Source organism: Anabrus simplex, chromosome 4 (assembly GCF_040414725.1).
Source record: "Anabrus simplex isolate iqAnaSimp1 chromosome 4, ASM4041472v1, whole genome shotgun sequence".
Lineage (NCBI taxonomy): Eukaryota > Metazoa > Arthropoda > Insecta > Orthoptera > Tettigoniidae > Anabrus > Anabrus simplex.
Genome location: NC_090268.1, coordinates 64,954,424 through 64,980,874, shown reverse-complemented (window position 1 = coordinate 64,980,874; position 26,451 = coordinate 64,954,424). Strand labels below are relative to the sequence as shown.

At 39.7% G+C, this 26,451-nt stretch overlaps 1 protein-coding gene across 1 annotated transcript in view; it reads right to left on the bottom strand.

The window, feature by feature from the left end:
- Nucleotides 1-26,451, bottom strand: part of LOC136872163 (whirlin) — a 1,631,916-nt gene that overhangs the window by 966,007 nt on the left and 639,458 nt on the right. The window contains 1 exon segment of the mRNA XM_068227352.1: nt 1,915-2,040. Coding sequence (XP_068083453.1) covers nt 1,915-2,040 — 126 coding nt within the window.

Sequence of the window (26,451 nt, the reverse complement as noted above, 5' to 3'; positions counted from 1 at the left end):
TGATTTCAGGAGATTCTCGTAGGAAGGTGACAGACCCCAGGCCATTGGTAAACATTGTTTTATTATGGTATATGCGGCAAGTATACAAGACTGCGTACAAAGGATAGGTTTCCACTAGTTGCAGACCTTCGAAATAATCACTCAAGGTTTCCACTGTGGGTTGCCAGCGGTGGGGCATGCGCTGAATACCATTCGCTGCATGTGTATCGCTAACGTGTGACACTGCTCTCCGAAATGCTATTACGATGTCCTCTTTGTTAGCAAACTGTTGGTCACGTAGGCTTCTTGACTCTGGCGGTTAGATGATAGTCACATGGGCTCAGATCAGGCGAATAAGGCGGCTCCTGCTTGTTGACTTCCATTTTGTGACGATCTCACTTACCCACTGAACTTGGGGGCAAGCTTAGACCCACACTGTTGTTTACATACACAATATAGTGGCATCATACGAAAGTACATACCGTACGTTTCCAAACGCATATAATAGATTTTCCGTGTTGAGAAAAAATAGTTGCCATGACTTATGACTCGCCCTACGGATATATAAAATAGCATGTTCTGACTGACTGACTCATTCATCATAGCCGAGCCAAAACTACTGGAAAAATGAAATTTTGGGGATACATTCATGTTACAGTGTAGCTGCTCACTAAGGAAGGCTTTTTTTTAACACTCCTTCGCTAAAGGGGTGAAAAAGGCAGTGGATTGTTTAAATAAGTATATCTATATCTCAAAAACGTACCAGTTTATAGACTTATAAATTGGTATCTGGAATCTCCTATAAAAATAAAGAATTTTTTTTTTTTGGCAAAATCCGCTTAACGGGGTTGAAAAGTAGTGAAAAATGGGTTGAATTATATTTATGAGGATACTTATATCTCAAAAACTGAATGTGTTACATACATGAAAATAGGGATTTGGAATATTGTTTGTAAATAAAGAAACACGTATTTTTTGGAAAATCCAATTGGGTGGTGGTGGTGGGGGGAGCTGAACACAAGTGGAAAATCGAGTGAAGTTTAGAAATTAGTATAACCACATTAGATCTCAGAAACGTAACATCTTACAGACGCAAAAATTAGTATTTGAAATCTCCTTGAAAATAAAAAACCCGTATTTTCCCCCTGAAAATCCACTGAAGAAGAGGCGACGGTGATGTTAAGTGAATGAGTTGATTTCCTTTAATGAGGATATTTATATCTAAAAAAGTGAAGATGTTACAGGCATTAAACTAGATATTTGGAATCTCCTTTAAACATAAAGAAACACGCAATTTTTTATTTTCGAAAATCTACTTAAGGGGTCGGGGGTGAAAAGAAGGGAATAATTTTGAATTCTTTTTATGAGGTTACGTGTTTCAAAAACTGAAGATATTACAGAAGTGAAAATTGGTGTTTGGAATCTGATTTAAAAGTAAGGAAACACGTAGATATGGTTTTCGGAAAATGCACTTAAGGGGCGAGGGTAAAGAGAAGTGAAAAAGGTGTTGGATTTTTTTAATGAGGATAAGTATCTCAAAAACTGAAGCTGTTTACTAGCGTGAAAAATTTTTATTTTCGGAAAGTCCACTTTAGGGTGGCGGGCGTGGATGGGGAGGGAGTAGCGGTTGAAAAGAAGTGGAAAGGGCAACCCAGTGCGCACGGTTCATTTTTCTGCGCGTTCCTATGAAATCCACGCAAGCGAAGCCGGGAGCTAATGATATGTAAAATAAAATGTTGTAATCAGAGAACTTCTGTCTCAAGAAGAATACGGATATGTACGAAATATTAATATCTTCCCATAAAGAAGAGTAATGAACTCACTAACATATTTTTTAAAAATGTATTGGATGACTTAGTTTTATTTGTGCCTTTAGTTTCTGAATGCTCGGTAAACTGTATCATGCACGTGCTCTGATAGTTAAGTAGTACTCACCATAAGACCCGCGCGGTCGGCCACCGAATCCTTGTCCACGCCTGTGATGAATATACCCAGGTTGTACTCCACTCCACCACGGATCATGAGCCCCAGGCTCTGTCCGGGTTCTATGCTTAACTCCACCTGGAAAGTGAAAGGAAAATAATTTCAACTCCTAGCTCTTAGCTGACTCTTTTTCTTCACAGCACTCACGTCCCTACACTATGCGTGTATTCATTGCTGCTTCATATACATTTTAGGTGGATGTGAAATTTGTTTCAAGTTCGTATTATTTTTTCTGTTAAAGAGGTCAACTTTAAGATCAGATGTTACGCTTTCCCACTTTTATACTATTCCTACTATTAGTGGAACTTTTTGACACACTGAAATGCTGTATACTACTTTAGGGCTGTTTTACTTAATTCGTTCTTTTAATTATCATTTATCATGAAATTTTATTGATCAGTTATCGTAAAACCCTCTTGAATTAAAATTACAATTCATGAAGCAAAAAAATATAATAATAATACGTTGTAATTCAGGAAACTACACGCAGTATGTGGTGAAAGATACAAACGTAACCAATAATTGTTACCATCCATGCAATATGGAGAAAGAAGGAGTGAGACATACCACATCCCGATGATCAATATTAGTACCTAGGCCTATGTAGAATATGGAGAGATGCAATCTTATTGGTAGGATTAGCGGATACATATTTCAGTAGTCTAGATTAAAGATGGCGGATGATAGCTGACAAAAAGCGCATAGGTTTGTTTCCAAACAAGAGCACGTGGAATTTGCCGACACTACATTTCAAACTATAGAGTGCAGCACTGAGGTTTGCGATGCAAGATGGCGGATGACAGCTGTGACGTACCACATTTCAAAGGTAAGTAGCTAAAGACGGCAGCACGGTGCTCTCTGGATTAAAGATGGCGGATGACAGATGCACGTGGCTTAGTTTCCAAACAAGAGCACGTGGAATTTGCCGCCACTACATTTCAAACTAAAGAGTGCAGCACTGAGGTTTGCGATGCAAGATGGCGGATGACAGCTGTGATGTACCACATTTCAAAGGCAAGTAGCTAAAGAGGGCAGCACGGTGCTCTCTGGATTAAAGATGGCGGATGACAGCTGCACGTGGCTTTGTTTCCAAACAAGAGCACGTGGAATTTACCGCCACTACATTTCAGCTAAAGAGTGCAGCACTGAGGTTTGCGATGCAAATGGCGGATGACTGCTGTGACGTACCACATTTCAAAGGTAAGTAGCTAAAGAGGGCAGCACGATGCTTAAAGATGGCGGATGTCAGCTGCACGTGGCTTTGTTTATCTCACGCTAGTGAGGTTAAGTTGGTAGCACTAAGGTTTAGGCCCGCCAAGATGGCAGCACTGCCGATGACAGGTGACGAAATTTACATCTACTACGATAAAGAGGGCAGCACAGTGCTCTGTAGTTTAAAGATGGCGGATGACAGCTGTCAAAAAAGCACGTGGCTGTCAAAAAGCACGTGGCTTTGTTTACCACGCGCTAGTTAGGTTAAGTTGGTACCGCTAAGGTTTAGGTCCGTCAAGATGGCAGTACTGAGGTTAGCGATGCGTTGTTGTCTGTCAAAAAGCACGTGGCTGTCAAAAAACACGTGGCTTTGTTTACCTCACGCTAGTTAGGTTAAGTTGGTACCACTGAGGTTTAGGCCCGTCAAGATGGCAGCAGTGAGGTTAGCGATGCGTTGTTGTCGATGACAGCTGTCAAAAAGCACGTGGCTTTGTTTACAAATTCAAATCTCGCGCCAAAATTCAAATCTCCCGCCAAAATTCAAATTTCCCGCCAGAATGCAAATTTCCCGCGGGAGGAGGCGCCCGAACCCGCTTATTATACTACTCGTACCGACTATGATAAGAGTAGTATTTCAGAGTCGGAAGAAAACTAAATGTGAAAGCCTACAAAATCGAAAGCGCATAACTTTGACCAACAATAATATTACATTGACCATTGTTTGTTGTGATGTTCTTTGCCTCTTATGGCGCCCTCAACTCCGATAGATGGGATTACTGTTGCGTACCGAGTATAACAGCCTGACTGAATATTGGCGGGAAATAGCTGGGGAGTTAGAAAACTTTTTTCTTTAGCATGCCATTCCTCTGTTTTTTTTTTTGCTAGTTGTTTTACGTCGCACCGACACAGATAGGTCTTACGGCGACGATGGGACAGGAAAGGGCTAGGAGTGGGAAGGAAGCGGCCGTGGCCTTAATTAAGGTACAGCCCCAACATTTGCCTGGTGTGAAAATGGGAAACCACGGAAAACCATTTTCAGGACTGCCGACAGTGGGGTTCGAACCTACTATCTCCCGAATACTGGATACTGGCGCACTTAAGCGACTGCAGCTATCGAGCTCGGTTTCCTCTGGTTCATAGGTTGTCTGATACTGCTGGTGCGTAACGTACCGGTTCATCATAGTATTCCAGCTATTCGATCCCTACTCTGACGCGCTGTTTTGAATGACCATTGTGCACATTTGGCAGAGGCTCACTTAGTAATAGTATGACCTGGTCTAGAATTACAATTTAGGCCTATTCCAAATTATAGCACCACAATTCACTAAATAATTCAAAATTCAACCCTGAACAGAGCCGTTTCTTAAGAAAAGCGTCTTTCTCTTCACTTTTATTAAATTCTGCATTCATTTTATTTCAAATTAGCAGTGAATAGGGGTTTTCTCCTCTGGCTTGAAGGAAGAAAAAAAAAGGCCTCCAAGTCAGATAGATTTTTCCGCCGCCTGTGTAATGAAATGAGATTTTTCGACTCATCGGGTACTCCTATGAAACGGATTAGTACGAGGGCATAGATTTGCCCTGGGACTCTCCACTATTCGAACCCTCCCTCCCCGAAAAAGTCAAAGTGTTCGCGGATCACGGCTGTCTGCGGCTTGGTCATTCGAGCTCTGGAACTTTGGACTGTTTGATCGACAGCGTAGTACTGTTCGTTAAAATTGAGAAAATGCGTGGTTTTTCATTTGATCGAGTATTTCATATTGCTTTTAGTCGCGTCATTCCTACTGACGTCATTGTAATAACCTACGTTCATTTCAGTTGGGAAACCATTAAGACAGTCTTTTTGAGGATATAAAAAAGCAGGTTGTGAGTGATCGTCCGCCATTATAATGAAAACTCCCCAACCTGATTGTGACTGATGGTAAGCAAGCGGGCCTACGATTCCAATGAAAATTCCCTAACCCAGTCTTCATATGAGAAAAGACGTTTGGTGAATTCCCCCTCACGTTTCTAGGGTAGCGTTAAGAGCTATTCAGTTTAATACAATCTTGCTCAGAACGTGTGCACTGCCTAACCTAAAATTCTGTTACAATGTAGAATTCCGTACCGAAGCACGGGCACATCAGCTAGTACGTACATAAAGCACGATATAGTTGTGTCTCAAAACCACTGGAACTATACTACTCGTACAAGCCCGCGAACGTACTGGAAAATAAGAGATACAAGCTGTATTGGGTGATATGCATAATAACTGACAGGACTGTGGCACGTAACAGACCAGATATCACTCCAAGTGACTGCTTTATTTTTTTACAAGTTACTTTACGTCCCATCGACACAGATAGGTCTTACGGGGACGATGGGGCAGGAAAGGCCTAAGTGTAAGGAGGAAGCAGCCGTGGCCTTAATTAAGGTACAGCCCTAGCATTTTCCTGGTGTGAAAATGAGAAACTACGGAAAATCATCTTCAGGGCTGCAAACATTGGAGTTCGAACCCACTATCTAAGGGACTGTAAAGCCGAACATATATGAATGGTGAATTTTGCAGTGCCATGTACCTCAAACATTCAATCAACTTATTACAAACGAAAATACAGAAATGTCCAATGCTAACACAGCGTGTTAGAGATCAATGTACCTAATAATTACAGTTCCAATTGTAATTGGAACAACAGAACTGGTTCATAACAACCTCAAACAGTCCTTGAAGTTTCAGATCATTATCTATCTGACTGGAGATAACCAGAAATATGTAGTACCGTACTTTTTCCCTTTCACTATTTATTTAATGTCACACCGTCAGATAGGTCTGATGGTGACGATGGGATAGAAGAGGGGAAGATATTGACCATGAAATTAAGTTATGGCCCCAGTATTTGCCTGGTGTGAAAATGGGAAACCACGGAAAACCATCTTCAGGGCTGCCGACAGCGGAATTCGAACTCGTTACCTTCTGAATGAATTTTGACACCTACGTGAGGCAAACTGTTTAATCACTCGCTCGATCAATCGGCTCCTGCGGAATTATGGGAAAGTTTGTCAACGAAATTTCAATCAGAATTTGGAAAATAGACTTTATACTTTTAATTAATAAGATCGTATTTTATAACTTTTATCCATGAAATTTTGGAGCTGTCAAGCTGAACAGTTCGAACAGTAGAACACTGGCCTTCGAATTCCCTCTCAAATGAGTAGAATATTTAACGTGGCTTTCATTTCAGCATAAGTTGGACTTGCGTCGGACGACTTTGACTGGAAATCCCGGCGAGACTATCTCTCACTTGTTCCTACCCATATTATTTTCATTCGCAAGGACTTGCCCTACGGACTTTACTCCTCAGGCCAAAATATTAAATAAGGAGCTCGATTTTACGCTGTTTGAGGTTGGAGATTTTTCGAAGTAGTCAATGGTACCTTCTTCAGCACGCCAACACTTCGGACCTCACTGGTCTCAGAATTCCTCGTAAAACACGGATTTTTGTGCTTCAATCACAAACTAACACACATAACTCACCTCTTTCAATGGACGAAATAATATCTAAAGGGACGTCATTTTGCATTAGCAAAAATGAACTGTGATCATCATCGCAGAAAGCATTATGGAAAGCTCCTAGAAGCTTCACCAACTTCGGCGAATGTGTTCTGTCACGGAAGGTGCTACTGCACCGGTTTTAGAACGCAATGGAACTACGAATGCCGGGTTCCAGAACTGAGTCCTAATTCCTATGTAAAATAGAAACTGGCTCTAGATTTTAGTCACAGTTGTATATTATTCCCCGAGGATGTTTTAAAATCTTCTTGTTTCATATTTTTCTTTAAAAGGAGATGATGAAAGTTGGTCTGATTCTACAATGAAAGTTCATGGCTAAAGCTGGATAGTCCACAATGACCTGGAAATCAATACCCTATCCCGCAAACCCCATGGCACTACAGCCCTTGAAGGGCCTTGGCCTACCAAGTGACCGCTGTTCAGCCCGGAGGTCTGCAGATTACGAGGTGCCGTGTGGTCAGCACGACGAATCCTCTCGGCCGCCATCTCACAGTCAGATAGCTCCTCAATTCTAATCACGTAGGCTGAGTGGACCTCGAACCAGTCCTGAGGTCCAGGTAAGAATCCCTGACGTGGCCGGGAATCGAACCCGGGGCCTCCGTGTAAGAGGCAGGCACGCTATCCCTACACCACGGAGCCGGCGAAAATCAATGTCATTGAAATCAATTCCCTAACACATACATTCTAACAAAAGAAATCATCCCTTTAAGTGAAACGTTGCTCAAATAATTCAAGCAGGAACCGTATTATTTTCTCACTTCTTAAGTATTTGAAGGAAATATTTAAAATTTAGACAAGCATACCCTGAACTTCACACAAGCGTATGCAGAGATAATTAAGAATTTTGAACGTAAAATGCGTCTAAGAACAATGTTCAGCCGTGAAGGGATTGCCACAACATGAACTCAAGTATGCCAAAAATTCACAGTCTAACCAGGGCAAGTGAGGAGTACGGACGTGCAGTGAGAAGTGTGCCAGGTGGTAAAATTTAGTGTGGAGATTGTATATGGTGATATAAGGTTGAGAAAAGTGAATATGTGGTGTAATGATAGTTGGTATATGTAAGATGTGTTGTTTATTGAATTAGAGTGAAGTATGGTAAATTTAATAATGGAGTCTGGCTTAGTATTTCAAGGTAATTTGGAAGAGTAATTAGTTGAAGGAGAAGAGTTGATCTCAGGTTGATAAGCATATTTGATTGATGAGTTGATGCGCTGTTTGGTATTTTAAGGTAATTTGGAAAAATAACTAAGAACAATTACAAGAATTAGGGTGAATTTATTGGTGAAATGTGTCTTGGAGGTGTGATTAAGGAGGTGGGTACCTGTATAGTGAATTCAAGGATGGTGAAGTGTGATTATGAGATGTTTGTTTATAGTTTAGATGGTATATGGTGGTATAAGGCTGAGAAAAGTGAATATGTTGGAGGTGTTGTTTATTGGATTTAAGAGTGAAGTATGATGGTGTTAGAAGGCTGCGATAAGTGAATATTTGGGGTAATGATAGCTGGTATATGTTAGATATGTTGTTTACTGGATTTAAAAGTGAAGTATGGCAATTTTAATATGAAGTATGGCTTGGTATCTTAAAGTAATTTGGTAGAGTAATTAGTTGAGGGATAAGAGTGCATGTGCCGTACGGCCAATGTTTTATTATAACTTTATTTCTAATTATGCGCTTATCTTTTGCAAGGGCTAACGGATCTCCAGAAGTGAGTTGACCGTGGGCCATTTGTTTATTTGTATTATTATTATAATTTCTATATCATTTTAATTTCCTTATTAACACTGCCATTTTATTTGTCACTGTAATTTTGCCTGTGTGTCATTGTTCATCGCATATGACGTTTGCCGCAATGACATGGTCACTGGACCTCCGAGAAGGAGCTGTTCAAGGGCCACATATCAGTAACAGTTGTCCATTCCATTGTAACTTGTCCTGGTGTATAGGCTGGCTATTATTATTTTTCTCATTCAACAGGTCAAATAGGTATTGTTACTGTGGATCTGGAGAAAAATAATAAAGAATATAAATAAATAAGTGTCAAAAATTGGATGATAGATTGCCTTCTTCTATTCATCAACTTGGGGAGTTTGTTTAGGATTTCTTTGAAAGCTTATTGTGGGTTCGAGCACAATCCACTTCTTTAAATTTTTGCCGTGGATTGATAGCGACTTTGTCGGCTCTTCGACTGAAGTCTTCTCCGAAGACCCAGTGCACCTTCCTATCCTCGTTGCCGAAGAATTTCATCGATTGTAGTTCGGGTCGGATAAAGCAACATTGAAATCATTGGGGATTTGAAAATATTCCCATCAAGTTTACTGGGATTTAGATGAAGATTTTTTTCAAGGGGAATTCTTTTTCTCTCAGAAGTTCTGTGAACATAACACTGGGGTGGGACTGGGTAAGGAGAAGAGGACGGCCATGAACAAAGTGGAGGGAACTGTTTTACTTGAATCTGAAGAGAATTGTGCGGAGCAAAGAATACAAAACAGGGCAAAGTGGAGGAAGCTCATAACTGTGTAAAGACGAGGCAATTTGATGGAAGACGCGGAGGAGAATAGGCAACGGATTTGGTTGTATTATAATGGAAAGAAAGAGGCGGTGGTCTGAACTTCAGGTATCGGATTACTTCAAAAATTTAAGTGATGAAATGATAGAAAACTGTTTAGAGAGTGGTTAATAAACGTATCTTTTAACAGTGTTAATGAATGCCTGATTTTTTATTTGGTGGCTGACTCCGTGACCGAACTATCAGTGTTCTGGTCTTCAGAAAGTGGTGTTAGAAGTTAGATTTCTGGATGAGTCGGAGGTTATTAACCAATTAAGCCTCAAAATCATATATTTCTCTTTTATTTAATTTTGTAGACTCGTAAGTATGACTACAAATTAAAAAAAAGCGCTGGCCTGCTTCTTAATAGAGAAATAGATATCAGTGCCTATTTTGATGACACTGTTATTTTTGTCAGGAGGTACACATGAGTTTACTCTCGAAACTTATGTTATGGCGACTCAAATGGAGAAGTCGAAATTTTGCCTGAACACAACATTTAATTTGTCCTTATGGAGGTAGGATATAGAATTAATATAACAATCTGTTGATAAATTAACAAAAAATGAATTACAAATACTGAACACATTCCTTGCGACAAAACATTTTCGGTACCTCATTTTAATAAATCCATACAATTATATAAAATCGTCTTACTGTCTGTAGTCCAACTCTTTGTCCAAATGGTCAACGCTGAGGTGTTCGGTTCAGAGGATACCGGGTTCGATTCCCGTCTGGGGGTCGGTAATTTCGGTGGCATTTGGTTAATTCCTCTGGCTCGGTGACTGGGTTTTTGTATTTGTTCCAACACAATCCTCTTATTATTAACACCCTGCATTTCCAACCACCACAGAAACTCGCAAAATCCAATACATCCCTCCACACAGAGATGGCGTCAGAAAGGGCATCCATCGGAAGAAAACAGGTCTATATATAGAAGTGCAACACGATTCTCACTCACGACCCCCCCAGAGTGTGGGGAAAATGGAAGAAGAGGAGGAAGAAGGAGGAGAAGTTATCTGAAACTTTTAAATAATAAATTAATGTGTGGTTTTTATCGTGTCCGACTCGTTGGCTGAATGGTCAGCGTACTGGCCTTCGGTTCAGAGGGTCCTGGGTTCGATTCCCGGCCGGGTCGAGTATTTTAACCTTAATTGGTTAATTCCATTGGCCCGGGGGCTGGGTATTTGTGCTGTCCCCAACATCCCTGCAACTCACACACCACACATAACACTATCCTCCACCACAAGAACACGCAGTTACTTAGATATGGCAGATGCCGCCCACCCTCATCGGAGGGTCTGCCTTACAAGGGCTGCATACGGCTAGAAATAGCCACACGAAATTTATATATTTTTTTATCGTGGAATTGTGTGATCCATATGAAAGCGAAGAAGGGCAAATATGGTTTAATTAAAATGCGTTTATATCTACATTTCCAATTTCCAAAGAAACCAACATAGTTCAGTTTTATTTTTATTTTTTCAATTTACAATTTGCTTTAGGTAGCACCGACACAGATAAGTCTTAGGGCGAAATTTCGATGGGGAAGGCTTAGGAGTGGGAAGGAGGCGGCCGTTGCTTTAATTAAGTCCCAGCATTTGCCTGGTATGACAATATCAGACAACGAAAAACCATCTTCAGCGCTGCCGACATTGGAGTATAAGAGCCTCCTAGGCAGCCTTATAAACCACCTCGTTTCCCTCTACACCCATGTGGTTTGGAAGTTACATAAACGTGATATTGGTGCCGCCATCCGAACATCCGGCCAGCAGGTCCTGGATCCGCTGCACTAGTGAGCTCAAGAAGACGGTACACATCAGAAATTGTCGGCACCCATTGTCGACAATGAACGCACAGCCCACTTTCGTCTGCGTCCCGCACGCACAAAGGGTACTTACACAATGTAGGCAAGTCAATAAGTATTTGCAATTTTTCTCTAACTGTCTTTAGGGTAGGTCTGTGGCGATGTGTGTTCACCAGCCGCTAGAAGGCACCGTTGTCTACGTCTGTGGTCAAGTCTGTGGTAGGTTTCAGCGTTATCAGATCAGTACAGATGCGCTGTTACGACGTAAAGATGGCCGCTCCACTCTCTGTTTGCACCAAGGAAGACCAGCGTTCCGTAATCCGTTTACTTTCGTCTGAGGGCGTACCAGGAGTGGAAGTTCATAGAAGACTTTCAGCACAATACGGGTGCAATATTTTGCCACAGCCAAGTGTTTACCAGTGGACTGAACTGTTCAAACGGGTTCGAACGAGCGTGAAGGATGAGGAAAGATCCGGGCGTCCATCTGCAGCCATAACTGACGCCAATATTGAACAAGTGAATGATGATATCCTGAATAACAAACGAGTGACTGTTGACAAGGTGGCAAACCATAAACACATTCCTTCTGCATATGAAATCATGCGTAACAGGCTTAACTTTCACAAAGTCTGTTTGAGATGGGTTCTAAAACAACTCAATGAAGGGCAGAAGCGCAATGTGTAAGAATCTGTCAGCACCTACTGGACCGTCATGCTAACGAAGTTGAAACGTTTCTGAGACGGATCATCACTGGACATGAATTATAGGTTCACCACTTCGAACCAGAGAGCAAAAGTCACAGCATTAAACGGAAGCATCCGCTGTGGCAAAATATTGTCCCCGTATTGTGCTGAAAGTCTTCTGTGAATTTCCGCTCCTGGTACACCCTCAGACCACAAAAAGTGGATTACGGAGCGCTGTTCTTCCTTAGTGCAAACAGAAAGTGGCGCGGTCATCTTTACGTCGTAACAGCGCAAGCTGTACTGATCTGATAACGCTGAAACCTGCCACAGACGTAGACAATGGTGCCATCTAGCGACTGGTAAGCACACAACGCCATAGAGCCAACCTGAAGACAATTAGAGAAAAATTGCAGATATTTGTTGACTTGCCCTCGTACATTAAAACACTCAGTTTTCTTGCCATGACAAACTTGTTGGGAAATCTGCCATACTAAGGTTCGTTGTACTGGAATAGCCACACGAAAGCATAATTATAGTCTTAAGGGGAGTCATGACAGAAATTTGGAACATCTACCACTTATCACTTATCACAACTAAATTTGAAACACAGGCATATATTAATAAGATAGAGCACCACACAAAATTTGAAGTTGATTAGTTAATTTGTTGCAAAGTTATTAAGAAATAATTTTATATACATATATTGGAAGGAAAATGCTCCTTGCGGCATAGTTTTCACTACTGTTTGGGTTATAATTTGACAAACTTGTCAAATATACTCACATTTAATAATAATTCTGGGTTTTGTAGTCACGTACAAAGTAATGGAGATACACATTTTTCAAATTTTCATTATTCATAGGATGGGCAGAGCTCTAGTTTGGTGCTATTTTAGGAAAAAAATATGAAGGTAATATTCAACTGTCACAGACGTGTTTTTCATTAGTTATTTAAAAAAATTGTATAATAAGGAATTATCTTCGAATTATTCTCTAAGACGCTTACAGACACTTGAAGTCCGCCTGCGCTACGATTTGAGGGTATCTTCTTGGTATGTTATTTTCTGTTTGATAGTTGGTTTCCCCTCCTGTTCCTTCCCCTTCTCAAGCGAAGTCTAGGTGGCTGGTTGTGTCCAGCGGTTGAGAATTATGTTTTTTTTTTTTGTGCTTGATCAGAGCAACAACAACTTTGGGGTTCCTTTCGACCCCCGGGATTGCTGGGCTACGGGAATCGGAGTGTTAATCGTGAGTGTATGTTGAGTGAAAGGTTAATGCTTGTGGCAGAGAATGGGCGTGTGATTGGGTAAGTGTTGTGCTTCTCGGTGTGCATGTGGCGGGCTCGTAGCACAGGGGCCTACGGGCCAGATTAAGGCCATCCTGTTTAGTATTTTATATTCATTTGGTTCTTACTTTTGCTAATATACGTTCTGTTCTGTTGCAATAAATCATACGAGGCAATAGAGATTTATTAGTGTGTGTAATTGTTGTAAGGAGCTTCAATTTCGTTTTTGAAAATATTTTCCTACCTTCTACTTTGCTACCTTAGAATCAATGGCAGATAAATTTCTTTCTTTCTTAATCTGTTTACCCTCCAGGCTTGGTTTTTCGCTCGGACTCAGCGAGGGATTCCACCTCTACCTCCTCAAGGGCAGTGCCCTGGAGCTTCAGACACTGGGTCGGGGGATACAACTGGGGAGGATGACCGGTACCTCGCCCAGGCGGCCTCACCTGCTATGCTGAACAGGGGCCTTGTGGGGGATGCGAAGACTGGAAGGGCTAGACAAGGAAAAGGCAAGGAAGCAGCCGTGGCCTTAAGTACCATCCCGACATTTTCCTGGAGGAGAAGTGGGAAACCACGGAAAACCACTTCCAGGATGGCTGAGGTGGGAATCGAACCCACCTCTACTCACTTGACCTCCCGAGGCTGAATGGCCCCTGTTCCAGGCCTCGCACCACTTTCCAAATTTCGTGGAAGAGCCGGGAATCGAACCCGGGCCCCCGGGGGTGGCAGCTAATCACACTAACCACTACACCACAGAGGCGGACGCAGATTAATTTATTGATGGAAATCTTCCTAAACTCGGTTCATCTCGCTCCCCCTCTTGGTATGTTACTTTTTCCTAGGCGCTAATGTTAGTACCATCTCACAACTGATGCTAAAATGCAGAACTACTTATTGAAACTTCATCAGAAAACTTCAGGTGAATCTGGTAAGAACTCTATCGCAAGCAGCAATTTTTCACATGGCAATGAGCTGACAATATTTTCAGGCAGAAAAATTCAATTGAAAGTTTGCAGTAAATCTGCTCTGGACTGTAAGTTACTTCCTCCGACTTCTCCTCTCATGCATAGCCTAGGCCTACTGCAAGGTGAATATATTCCAGCGGGATTATTTTGAGCCGGCCACGAGGTGTAGGGGTAGTGTGCCTGCCTCTTACCCGGAGGCCCCAGGTTCGATTCCCGGCCAGGTCAGGGATTTTCATCTGGACCTGAGGGCTGGTTTGAGGTCCACTCAGCTTACGTGATTAGAATTGAGGAGCTATCTGACGGTGTATTAGCGGCCCCGGTCTCGAAAGCCAAGAATGACGGCAGAGAGGATTCGTCGTGATGACCACACCACACCTCACAATCTGCAGGCCTTCGGGCTGAGCAGCGGTCGCTTGGTAGGCCAAGGCCGTTCAAGGGCTGTAGGGCCATAGGGTTAGGTTTGGTTTTTGATTATTTTGAAATGGTAGTCCAAAAGATGTTTGAAGCCAATATTAACTGACAATGTGAGGCATAAGCTTGCTCTATGTATGCTGTGTGCTATCCTTTAAACCCGGAATTTAGTGCTTTGAAAATGATGTTAGCGCAAAAGTGATAACGAGATTTGAAAGAGGAAGAGTTGACGGATTTTAAAGATTAAAATTGAAAATTCTATTTTTGGAGAAAAATTGCAACATTTCAGTAATGACTTCCCTTAAGGAGGGACCAACACCTCTGACCGACCAAAAATGCGATTTTTCAATTTATTTTTAATTTAAAATTGAAATTTTCTCTTTATAACAGTGCAGATTTTTTTGTTAATATCTCCAATACTTTCTGAGTTATGACTAGAGTCCGGATTGTTAGGTGCTGATAGGTTAGAATGCAAACTTACTTAAGCCAGTAACAAGTATACCCTACACGGTACAACGGTTATGCTATGAGATTTGCATAGATATTAGGGGTACAGCCTATAGAGCTCCCTGAATTTATGCTACTCTTCCTACATTATGGTACAACGGGTTGCATGACACTTCCTTTAAAACAAATTACTTTGCATTCTAACCTGTTACCACCTACAAATCCGAGCTATAGTTATGGCCAATAACGTGAAGCCCTGTCACCCTAGCAAGGCCTTTTTCGTGAAGTTTGTTGCTTGTTTCCCGTAACGAGAAGCATTTCCCTGATAACTCTGAAAGCTTTTAAGATATGAAGATGAAATTTTTCATGCATGAATATTTCGTAGAGAAGAATATGTATTACAATTATTGAGTTAGCTTCATTGGATAAAGTTTTTAAAAAATATTTTCATATGAAAATTAATGAAAAATTGACTACCGGCACTTGAAAGTAACTTCACGAAAAGAATTATACCTGATGGGCTACACTGATTCTATTACAGGTTGTAGCTATTACATTACTGATAATAATAAAAAGAATCTTAGAAAAATATTCCTGTGTTTGAAAATTATTAGGGATGCTTCCAAAAATGGTCATGACAAGTTTTCATTTTGAATAATTAATTATATATAATTGCGTAGGTTTCTATGATTTATAAATGTGTTGGCATAAGGAATAATGTGTTTGTCATACTAAGTTTCCTTTTAGAATTCAGTTCCATTGATGATGAGAAAAAGTTTAATGCACCCCATTTTTCTATGTTCAAAGGCGTAGGTCCGTCCTTAATAACGTTACGGGACCACAAAATGGACTTGTCCCTAGCAGGTAAGATGTTAACCATTGGAGAGAGAGAGAGAGAGAGAGAGAGAGAGAGAGAGAGAGAGAGAGAGAGAGAGAGAGAGAGAGAGAGAGAGAGAGAGAATGTTTAGGTGCGTGGATACGTGCTCGATAATGTTGTGGAGAGACACGAGGATTAGGGACAGGAAGTGCAACGCTAATTTGATTCTGTCATTTTCAACTACTGTAGTGCATGACAGAAACACATGACTGCTGATTTATTGCATATTACAGGGTCGATCTCATGGAGCCACAGGACAACTGAAACAATAACTCATCTCATTAACTACAACATATGCTGGCTTGGCCTAAAAATGTTTCAAATGATGCGGAAAACTTTCGGTACACTGTCAGCCTCAGCTGTGTTTCATCTATACTAATATATAAAGAGGTAACGTTTGTTTGTATGTAATGGCTAATCTCAGGAACTACTGGACCGATTCTAAAAATTATTTTACTATAATAAATATAAATTATCCTTGAAGGACATGGGCTGTATTCTATCTTCAAAACAATTCTAGGTTGGAGGGGTGCGACGGGGGGAGATATAAACATAATAGGCTAATACAAGCGAATTTGTAGTACAAGGACGAGACAAAGTTCATTTTAAGCCCCTTGATGTAAAGATCAAAACTCGGTAAGCCCTAAGGCCTGAAAACCATATTTTATGACCCTGAAACCAACCGTTATGAAGATAGTGGCGCCGCACTAACCCTGCTCTAGGAATGGGATAAAGAAATGAACTGCCGTAACAATGGCAATGTCAGTTCCAGGATTCTAGACCAGCGACATTATGCATGTACGTTTGGGCATAGCTGCCAACCAAAATTGGTACACATATGACTTACTATATGGAAAAATATACTGTTGTGTAAGGCATTCATAGGACTCCTTTGGGCGGGGATGGAAAAAGGGTGAAGTACAAAACTAATATAAGATATATATAAATGTCATTGTTTGTATGTATGTTATTACATCTCCTCCTAAACCAGTGGAGCGATTTCAACCAAATTTGCTACACTTATGACTTAGTATCAGTAGACAAACCGCGTGGGGGTAAGACACCCCTAGCATCCTTATGGGTGAAGTCGAGAGGGGTAAGGTATAAAAATAATCTAAAATAGTAACGAATCCACAGTTGTCGGGGTCGCGAGATGAATGGTGACAATCCAGATATTTTACCTCTTAGGGGTAAGGGTGGGGGCGATAGGGGGGAGGAGTCCCATTGACAGTTGAAATCCTGTACATCGTACATATAGTGCGACGGCTAAATACATATAGATATAACTTATTAACTTTTGTCCTAGGACAGATTCGGCTCGCCAGGTGCAGGTCTTTTGATATGACGCTCGTAGGCGATCTGCGCGTCGTGATGAGGATGACATGATGATGAAGACAACATATATACCCCAGCCCCCGTGCCAGCGGAATTAACCATATGCTGGTCAAAATTTCCGACCTGTCGGGAATCGCACCCAGGACTTCTGTGACCAAAGGCCAACACGCTAACCATTTAGCCTTGGAACCGGACTTACTGCGACGATATTATAGGAAAGGGCTAGCAGTGGGAAGGAAGTGGCCGTGGGATTAGAATCCACTATCTCCCGAATGTAAACTCACAGCTGCTCATGGCCAACTCCTTCGACAAATTCGTATTTCTGCAAGCATAATATATCATATGATAGATGGTAGAGAACTGCTTGCTATAGTGAACTTCATTGCGAAATAAACTAAAGTGAGGACATGGCAACCATTATACTGTAGATATTTCATGTCCGTCAATCAAAGGAATTTACCACTGATGATACGTTAGCAGTTTTTAAAACAGACCTGGTAATGATATACCGGTAGGTTTTGCAATACAGATTTACGATTTTTTTTAATTTTATATTTGAATCCTCTAGGTTCAAAACCCTCTAAAGACCATTAAAAATGAGGTAAGCATAGCAGTAGATTTCCAAGGATGAGTTCGATCGGTTGGTAAACCTCTGAGTTTCAGAACTCGCTAAGTTATATAGACCGAGCTACTTAAAAGTAGCTGTTAAATTCAAAATCCTCTATATCCACCACCAGTTACTGTCAAAAGCCTCTATGTATATCAACCAATGAGAAATTCCAGATAGATTGAGGAATAAGAATGACATCACTTGTTTAGCAATGCAGCCAACCCTTGCGATCTTCTCTTAACCACAGATTTTCGTATACTAATGGACCAGAATGAAGACAAAACAATATGATTGTCAGAGGATAATGTGAACCAATTCACGAGGATTTTGATTAAAGTAAAAAGTCTAATCACTGGAGAAAGTACAAATTGTCCGTTCTTTCTACCTCGGACAGGAAATTATAAAGCAGTATGTTGGCAATATGCGTTACTCTAATAGTAGGCGGTTTCCTAGTGCATTAAGGAGAAAGCGATTTGTTGTCAATTTCTTTGGCATCATTTATTGATAAAATGAATACATACATATGCAGATTATATCATCATTGTCCAACAGTATTTGGCACTGAAATCACGTATATACCGTTACTGAAGTTTACCAACAATAAAGAATGTTCCAGTGCTATATAATATCGGGATCCGAGCCAACTACTTTGAGGAACCTGCCATTGCTGTCCAAGTCCTACAAAAGACAGCAGTGAAGACAGGACTGTAGATATCGTGTGACAAGGTCAAGTACATCGAGAACTTTCACTCCAGAGAAAAAGCATTTACCGGCGAGTTGGCTGTGCGATTAGGGGCGTGCAGCTGTGAGCTTGCATCCGGGAGATATTGGATTTGAACCCCACTGTCGGCAGCCCTGAAGAGGGTTTTCCGTGGTTTCCCATTTTCACACAAGGCAAATGCTGGGGCTGTACCTTAATTAAGGCAACGGCCGCTTCTTTCCCATTCCTAGGACTTTCCTATCCCATCGTCGCCATAAGACCTATTTGTGACGGTGCGACGTAAATCAAATAGCAAAAAAAGAAGAGAAACCCTTTGACGACCATCCATGGAACGAACTAAAGCGCTGATCGTTTTCAGTATACCTTTGAAAGGGTTCTAATGGTAGGGACAGCACTTTCCTCTATGCGAGATGTACGAAACTCAACGCATCCTACAAACGATCGTGAAAACGATACAAGAAGAAGTGTATTTCTAAGATAGCCACGATCCGTCACTTCGGAACTGCGTCACGCTCCTATACAGAGCAGAGACTCTGCTAATGGACGTAAAAGGTACCATGGGCCACTAGAAAATGTTGAAAGACGTATCCTCAGAAAAATCCATGGACCCAGGGTACTCCGAGACGAACTCTGAACTGTACCTAAAGTTGGAAATGACCAACATTGGCATGCGACGAAGCGGCTGAAGTTCTATGGACACTTTTCAGGAACGGACAACAATAAGCTTACAAAGATGATCTTCTCACTCATTACAAGTTATAATACTGGACGCCTTTGGTGCAACAACGTTCGAATAAGAACCTGGAATTCGCTGGGGTTTCCGACCTCGATGTCCTAGACCACTCCAAATTCTGTGACACAAATGATTCTTAATCTCACCACCCGAACGTTTTAAGTCCCGGAAACCACTCTTAGAGAAAAGAAAATAACATTGGCTGGGATCGAGAGACAATGGGAACAGAAACGAACCTCCAGAGAATAACAGTATTAAGCGATCTCTAGTGGGGTTAAATAAATATAAGTTACGTCTTACAAAATGTAACACATCTTATAAGCAAATGCATTGCTTCAGTATAAATTTCGTGCTTGTGTGTGTGTGTGTATGTATGTGTGTGTGTTTGGAGTATTTCAGTTGTAAGCTATCCATAATTTTATCCCAGTATAATGAATATAATTTGAGAACCAACACTGTTTATATTTGAAGATGCTCAGTTTGTCTGCGAAGAAACGACTTACTTGCCTTACTTTCTTTCTTACCGGGCGAGTTGGTAGTGCGGTTAGGGACCTGCAGCTGTGAGCTAGCATCCGGGAGATTGTGGGTTCGAAAACCACTGTCGGCAGCCCTGAAGATGGTTTTCCGTGGTTTCCTAATTTAACACCAGACAAACGCTGGGGCTGTACCTTAATTAAGAACACAACTGATTCTTTCTCACTCCTAGGTCTTTCTTATCCCATCGGCACCATAAGACCTATCTATGTTGGTGCGACATAAAGAAAAATTGTAAAAAATGAAATACTTTCTTCTCTTATTTTTATGCTTCCTTAATCGTTTTCATTCATGTTATATTTATTACATGTTCTGCCTTTGGTAATTTTTAATATGATCAGTAATAAAATAAATTGATCATCACAGGGCGTGATTAGGAACCCCACTTATTTTTAGGAAACTGAGTCAGCATATAGCTCGCGTAACCGCATCAGTACTTTATCAGATTCCTGTGGCCATGGTTTGTGTAATAAACACGCATCAAGCCACGTAATCCTCATCTGTCTGTTGTAATCGGAACTGTGCGTCAAAATGAAATTAAAAACGGACCAAACTGTAATTTCAAGCCAGCGAGGACGGCTGACTACTGCAGCTACATTCAACATTGGCGGCATGATTGAATTTCCGTTCGGCTACATTCATCTACGAACAATACTCCAAGTACAGTAGCAACAGGCTAATGTAATACTGGTTTAAAGCTGATGGGTTTCAGGCTTGATGGAATTTAGTGTCATCTATAGTTAAAGTAATGAATATTGACTACCAGGTTTGGATGTCCGGTTCCGTGGCTAAATGGTCAACGTGCTGACATATCATCCAGGAGATCCCGGGTTCGATTCCCTGCCAGGTCGGGGATTTTTCTTTTCATTGGTCAATTACGATGGCTCGGGGTTGGGTGTATGTGTCGTCTCCGACATTAGAATTTACGCGCAGGTCGCCTATCAAGCGTATACTCGAAATACGTCCACCAGGCCCCTTTGTATGCCACATGCCATTATTATTGCCAGGTCTGGGTATACTAACTTCCTCTTCTATTTCTTCTTCTCGAAACACTTCTACGTCATCATCGTGGGGTCGTGATTGTCACCTTTGTCAGATACGTGGACTTTGCCCCCTATTATGACCGGATGTCCTGCCTGAAGACAATCATATTGTTTAATTTATTTTAGTTTATTGCCTTCCTGATAAGACGGGGCTGAGGTTATGAAGCCTGCTGTTATGCCAAACCATATTATACAGCACTGTTGTGCAATTTAAAGAACAATGTGAATAGTGTACATATAATCATGAGTTAAAGATCATATTTCTAAATGTCACTGACAATTAATTCACTTAAGCTCTATAATTGTGCATCCTTACTGTTAATTCAGAACAATATATTAGTTTTTTTAAGCTATTGAGATCTACTTTCTACAGATTTGAGCAGCACATTAAACATTTCCTTTCAGAATAGCCACTAATTTCAGCTGGGATTGCGTCCCAGGAACGCATGGCAGCAGGTATAAATGAGTTATTGTATGAGTTACTATGACGAATGTGAATGGAAAAGAGGGAGCTCTATCAGAAGGAAAGAGGTATTTATAGTCCATTCTAAGATAGTCTGGTTAGCTTGTTTGCAGAACACTGTAGAGAAGGGAAACAGCGTGGTATTTATGTCGTTCGGTCAATCTTAGCCATGACAGCTGACAAGAGGAAAGAGCTAATATGAGTTTGGACTGCGATATTTAATAAGAATTGAACACAAGCATTGAAGGCTCGCTGTAGTCGACCTGAAAGTAGAATAAGTTTGAGTGGTATCTTTAAAAGTAGGAAAGATCACAATATGAAGATAAAGCTTGAATTAAAGAGGAAAAATCGGGACGAATATTCGTTTATTGGAAGGGGAGTTAGGGATTGGAATAACCTACCAAGGGAGATGTTCAATAAATTTCTTTGCAATCATTTAAGAAAATGCTAGGAAAATAACAGATAAGGAATCTGCAACTTGAGCGACTGCCCTAAATGCAGATCAGTAGTAATTGATTGATTGATTGATTGATTGATTGATTGATTGATTGATTGATTCATCGATTGATTGTTTGATTGAAAAAGTTTTGCTCATACTATAATATACTACATCTCCGTAGTCAAATAATAGGAGTATGAGACTCTAAACTAATAATTTTCTTGTGTTTCTTGTAAGAAAATCCCTCATCCTTTTGCAGAATATAATATGTAGAATAATCTTTGACAAATTTTTGTGATATGTTCCGACCAATTTAAATCTTTATCGGATACTACTCCAGCGTTCCTTACATGATCACTAAATGTTACTGGTATATATGAAGGGTTGTATTCGCTGTTAACTATTTTTGTAGTGGATGGTAGTGTAGAGTGTGGTGGGCGTACGAAGATGAGAGTGCTGTGATAAACACCACGCCCAGTATCTGAGCTAGTGTATTAACCAGGTGTGATTAAAACCACCTACCAGGCCGGGAATCGATCCTAAGACCCTCTGAACCGAATACCTCGACGCTCATCATTCAGACCAGTAGCTGGGCTCCGGATGTACTAACAGAGAATTGTAAAACGGATCTTTGCGCTTGACGGAATATGAATCTGTAGTAGATCTTTATCTGTCACATTAATACGTTGGTATTATTTGAGCTCATATTTTTCAGAACGGCTTTGTGCCACATCTTATTATTTATTGCCTAAGGTCGCAAGATAAAGAAGAGAAAAACATTTAGGCTTTTTAAGTTCACTCTAAAGTGAGGATCCCGTTTTGGTAGATTTAATAATGATATTGTGACATATCACCATGTTTTAATATCGTTATGGGTAGGATACATTTTCAAAGATTATTATTATTATTATTATTATTATTATTATTATTATTATTATTATTATTAAAATTATTATTATTATTAATAATGAGGCTATAGATTTTTAAATTATTTAAGTATCTGATAAGGGTTTCTTCCCGACGAGGAATAACAGCCTGTAGTTTCTTTCTACATATGTAGAAGGCCATCTAATTGGAGCGGCAAATCGTTCAATTCACCTTCAGGTACTCAAAATATATATATACGAAACTTTCACTTCTGGAGAGTTTACACCAGATATCAGTACGAGAAAGGATGGCTGGTCATGAGCTAATCACTTTATGTTATGTTTTATTTCGCTTCTTATTTTCTTATGACCATGTGATTATTCACGTGTTTTTATTTAATGTTAATGAAAAACGTACAAGAGAGAACAAGTCTCCAGTTACAGAATACTTAACAATTTAAAATGCAGCAGATATATTTGTGGCTTGGTTCTAAAAGGGCCAATGTCACTTTTTATCGAAATTGAGATATTAACTGACACAAACGGTTTTATCCTGGCTTGCAATATATTAAAAGGGCCAATGTCTCTGTTAAATACTAAAAGAACAGTTAATGTTTAATTAAATAGGCCCTTGCCAATAATGTTAGATTACTAATAAAGATTAGAGACCTGGCAATTTTTAAGGAATACGATAGAAAAGATAAACGTTTAATAAGGTAACTTCCACATGTAAAGTATAAAGTTATTTAAAGTTAGTTGTTGAAAAAAATTGCAAAACTTCAAATGCTCATAGCTCAGAAAGAGGTTTTTTGACATTGCCCCTTTTAGAACCAAGCCACAGATATAATAAATATTTTCATTAGTGTTGATCATGATTAGGGCTCGGATGTTTAAGACCTAAAAATAGCCCAGAAAAGCAACCAAATATAACTTCAAAAGTGACGAAATATGACCACAGAGGTGACAAAATATGACGTAAAATTACGAAATATTACCCGAACACAATTAATCTAAATATAGCTATATTAAATTGTTATAATTCGAAACGACATTTCCTTTCATGCATATTTGTTAAGTAAATTCTTCATTCTTACTTTCATATCAATTTTCTGAATAGATATACATACTTAGCAGTTATTCACAGTCTATTGTCCTCGATTTACTTATCAAACATTTGTGAATACATATCTACAAATTACTAAGTTCACTAAGATTATCTAATCGCACATCATTTTAAAAGGCAAAACATATTTGCACCCTCTATTGGAGGTTTGAAATACGAGAGAACTGGAAATCAATTTAATTTTTTTTAATATGCCGTACCATTTAAGCCCAGATTACATTAATATTACTCAAATGAGTTAAGGTTGAGCACTACGAAATGAATTAAATAGATTTCTATCGATACATTATGATAGGGTGGCAGGGCAAATAGTGCAAACTCACATAACTTTTTCATTCTTCTCCGCGGATGGTATTGAAGTGTATGACAAGACTCATCTTCAAAGCATTAGGCACGAAAGACCTCCGATTATCACTTAACACATTCTTGAAAGAAGAGAAGCTCCTTTCTACGTCACACGACGTTATTGGTGCATATTTAAATAATATTACATCACTGTTGTCAAGTATGCACTCATCTTGAAATGTACTGGTACCTTCTCCTCTAAGAATATAATTCATCTTGCACACACAGCGAAAACCGTCATTTCGACTAAGCACGTTTTCAAGTTTCCATTTTACACTAACGCCAACTATTCCATGTGATCGTTATGCTGAAAGTTGAACACTTCTCACAATTTAAACACATCATATTTTCTAAGCTAGGAGATTCTAAACGAGCAATTGCATTCGATTTAATTCAAAAGTTCGACTTAATATATGCCAAAAGTTCTGAGAAACTGTTGGAAACAATTCCTGCGCAATTTTGATGGAGGAGGCAGAGTATTCCACTTGTATTAATTAGAGATGTGATACGGAAAAGCAGTTTTGTAAATACTAATTCTCATTCGGAAAGTTGGCCATGATTTTGCGCAACTACAGCTGTCGCCAAACCACCAAAATATGCCATTTCTACGAAAAAGTTCAAAATATGACCTTATGACGAAAAATAGCCAAAATATGCATGTACGAGACGAATACAAATCACTTAATTGTGACGATAATCATCCGATTTGCACCAAAATCCAATCAGGCAAGAAAATAGTACCAAAAGAAAATACGACTTTTCCTAAACATCCGAGCCCTAATCATGATAATGAGATTAATTTAATGATAGTAAGAAATAAAACATGAACCTACTGATGGCAAAGATGGTCGTGTAATAGTCGTTACTAATTTTATTACTATACAATGACTATATAATAAAATTTGCGACTTTTTCATTGCCAAAATCATGAGCCTCAGCTGATGGGGAAAATGTTACTTGTTTCAGCCGAAATCTAGCTCCCTATCATTTACGGCCATTATGTTATAATTATTGAATATTCTCTGTAGTGGTGGGTTATTGTGACTGGCTGCTTTCACATTTTCACAGCAGAACGTAACTAAAACTCGTTTTTTCACCTATGGGACATTGAATTTTAATAATAAAAGAAGATACGAATTATCAATGATGCTATTTTCAACTTTGTACATAAATCTCTACGTGATTTGAGAGATCTTAAATGGTCTTCTATGAGGAGACACTCGTAGCTTATATTCACAGAAAATTCACAGCATTTTTCTCATGTATAGAAATTTTAGGAAAGGTTTCTGGACTTTGTCTATTATTTTGACACCTTTGTTGTTACATGGGTTCCTTATAACAGTACCATATTCAAATATAGAGCATACTAATGTATTCTGGAGTGTAATAATTGTTGTTATACCATTTCAATATGACTTAGGAATTTTAACTTAGCACCGAAAAATATACCAACTTGTGGAAAAGTATACGTCTTTGTACGCGAAGAAAACCTAACTCAAACACTAAGATCGTAAGTCCGATATAAAACGAAACATCCTGAACTTTTATATCGCAACAGAAATAACTTACAACTGTAGGATTGTCCATATAATTCAATTATTTTACTTTCTCTACATCAGATACGAGACAATCGAGGCATCTAGTAAATTCAGCCCTTCCCAGTAAGCTAAGGGTAGGTATTCACTCAACGCTCCTGCCGAAGTTTGTATTAAATCCTAGAAGATATCATATTTGAACACCAGTGAAAACTAACAGGCTTACTGACGATAGAATGTGAAATATAAAATACTACTAGGGTATCATCACCTTTAAAAATATTAGAGAGAACGGAAAATAATATTCTGGACCTACTGTTAACAATTAAGCAATTTTCGCTTGAGGCGCCTGTCATTCCGCAACCCAATGCACACTCCTGCCCGCCAGCAGTACACTGATGGCAAGCAGGGGCTATGAAGTGCTGTGAAGTGTTCGAATAATGCGATGGTACGAAATTGAATTCAAATGTAGAGTTAATGGAATTTTCGTGTAACGCAAACAACAGATACACAATGCCTTTTAGGTAATGTGAAGTCTTCTGAAAAGTCCACCATAATGAAAGTCACATATATGAAATATCTACTTCGTGGATATCTCAGATATGAAAAAACGATACTACATAGCTGCGATATTCTAGTAATATTGAGGAATTTCAGGAATGGCATGATATTTGATATGTTTTATATAGTTCAGAAAAGTACCCCGAAGTGAACTACTTAAGAACTTAAGTGGAAGGCCTGTAAAGGGGAAACTTTTGAATATTTATGACTTGTTCACTTCATGAAACAATAATAGCTTTCTTCTTATACATAATTTTTTCCTGTCTACTACACAGGAATATGATGAGTGGCTATTATTGTTTTAGGGAGAAATACAAGATAAAACCCTTTTTAACACGATAGTAGAAGAAATGGACTGGCACTGACTCTTAAAAGAAGGAAGGTATCGAAATTACATGCA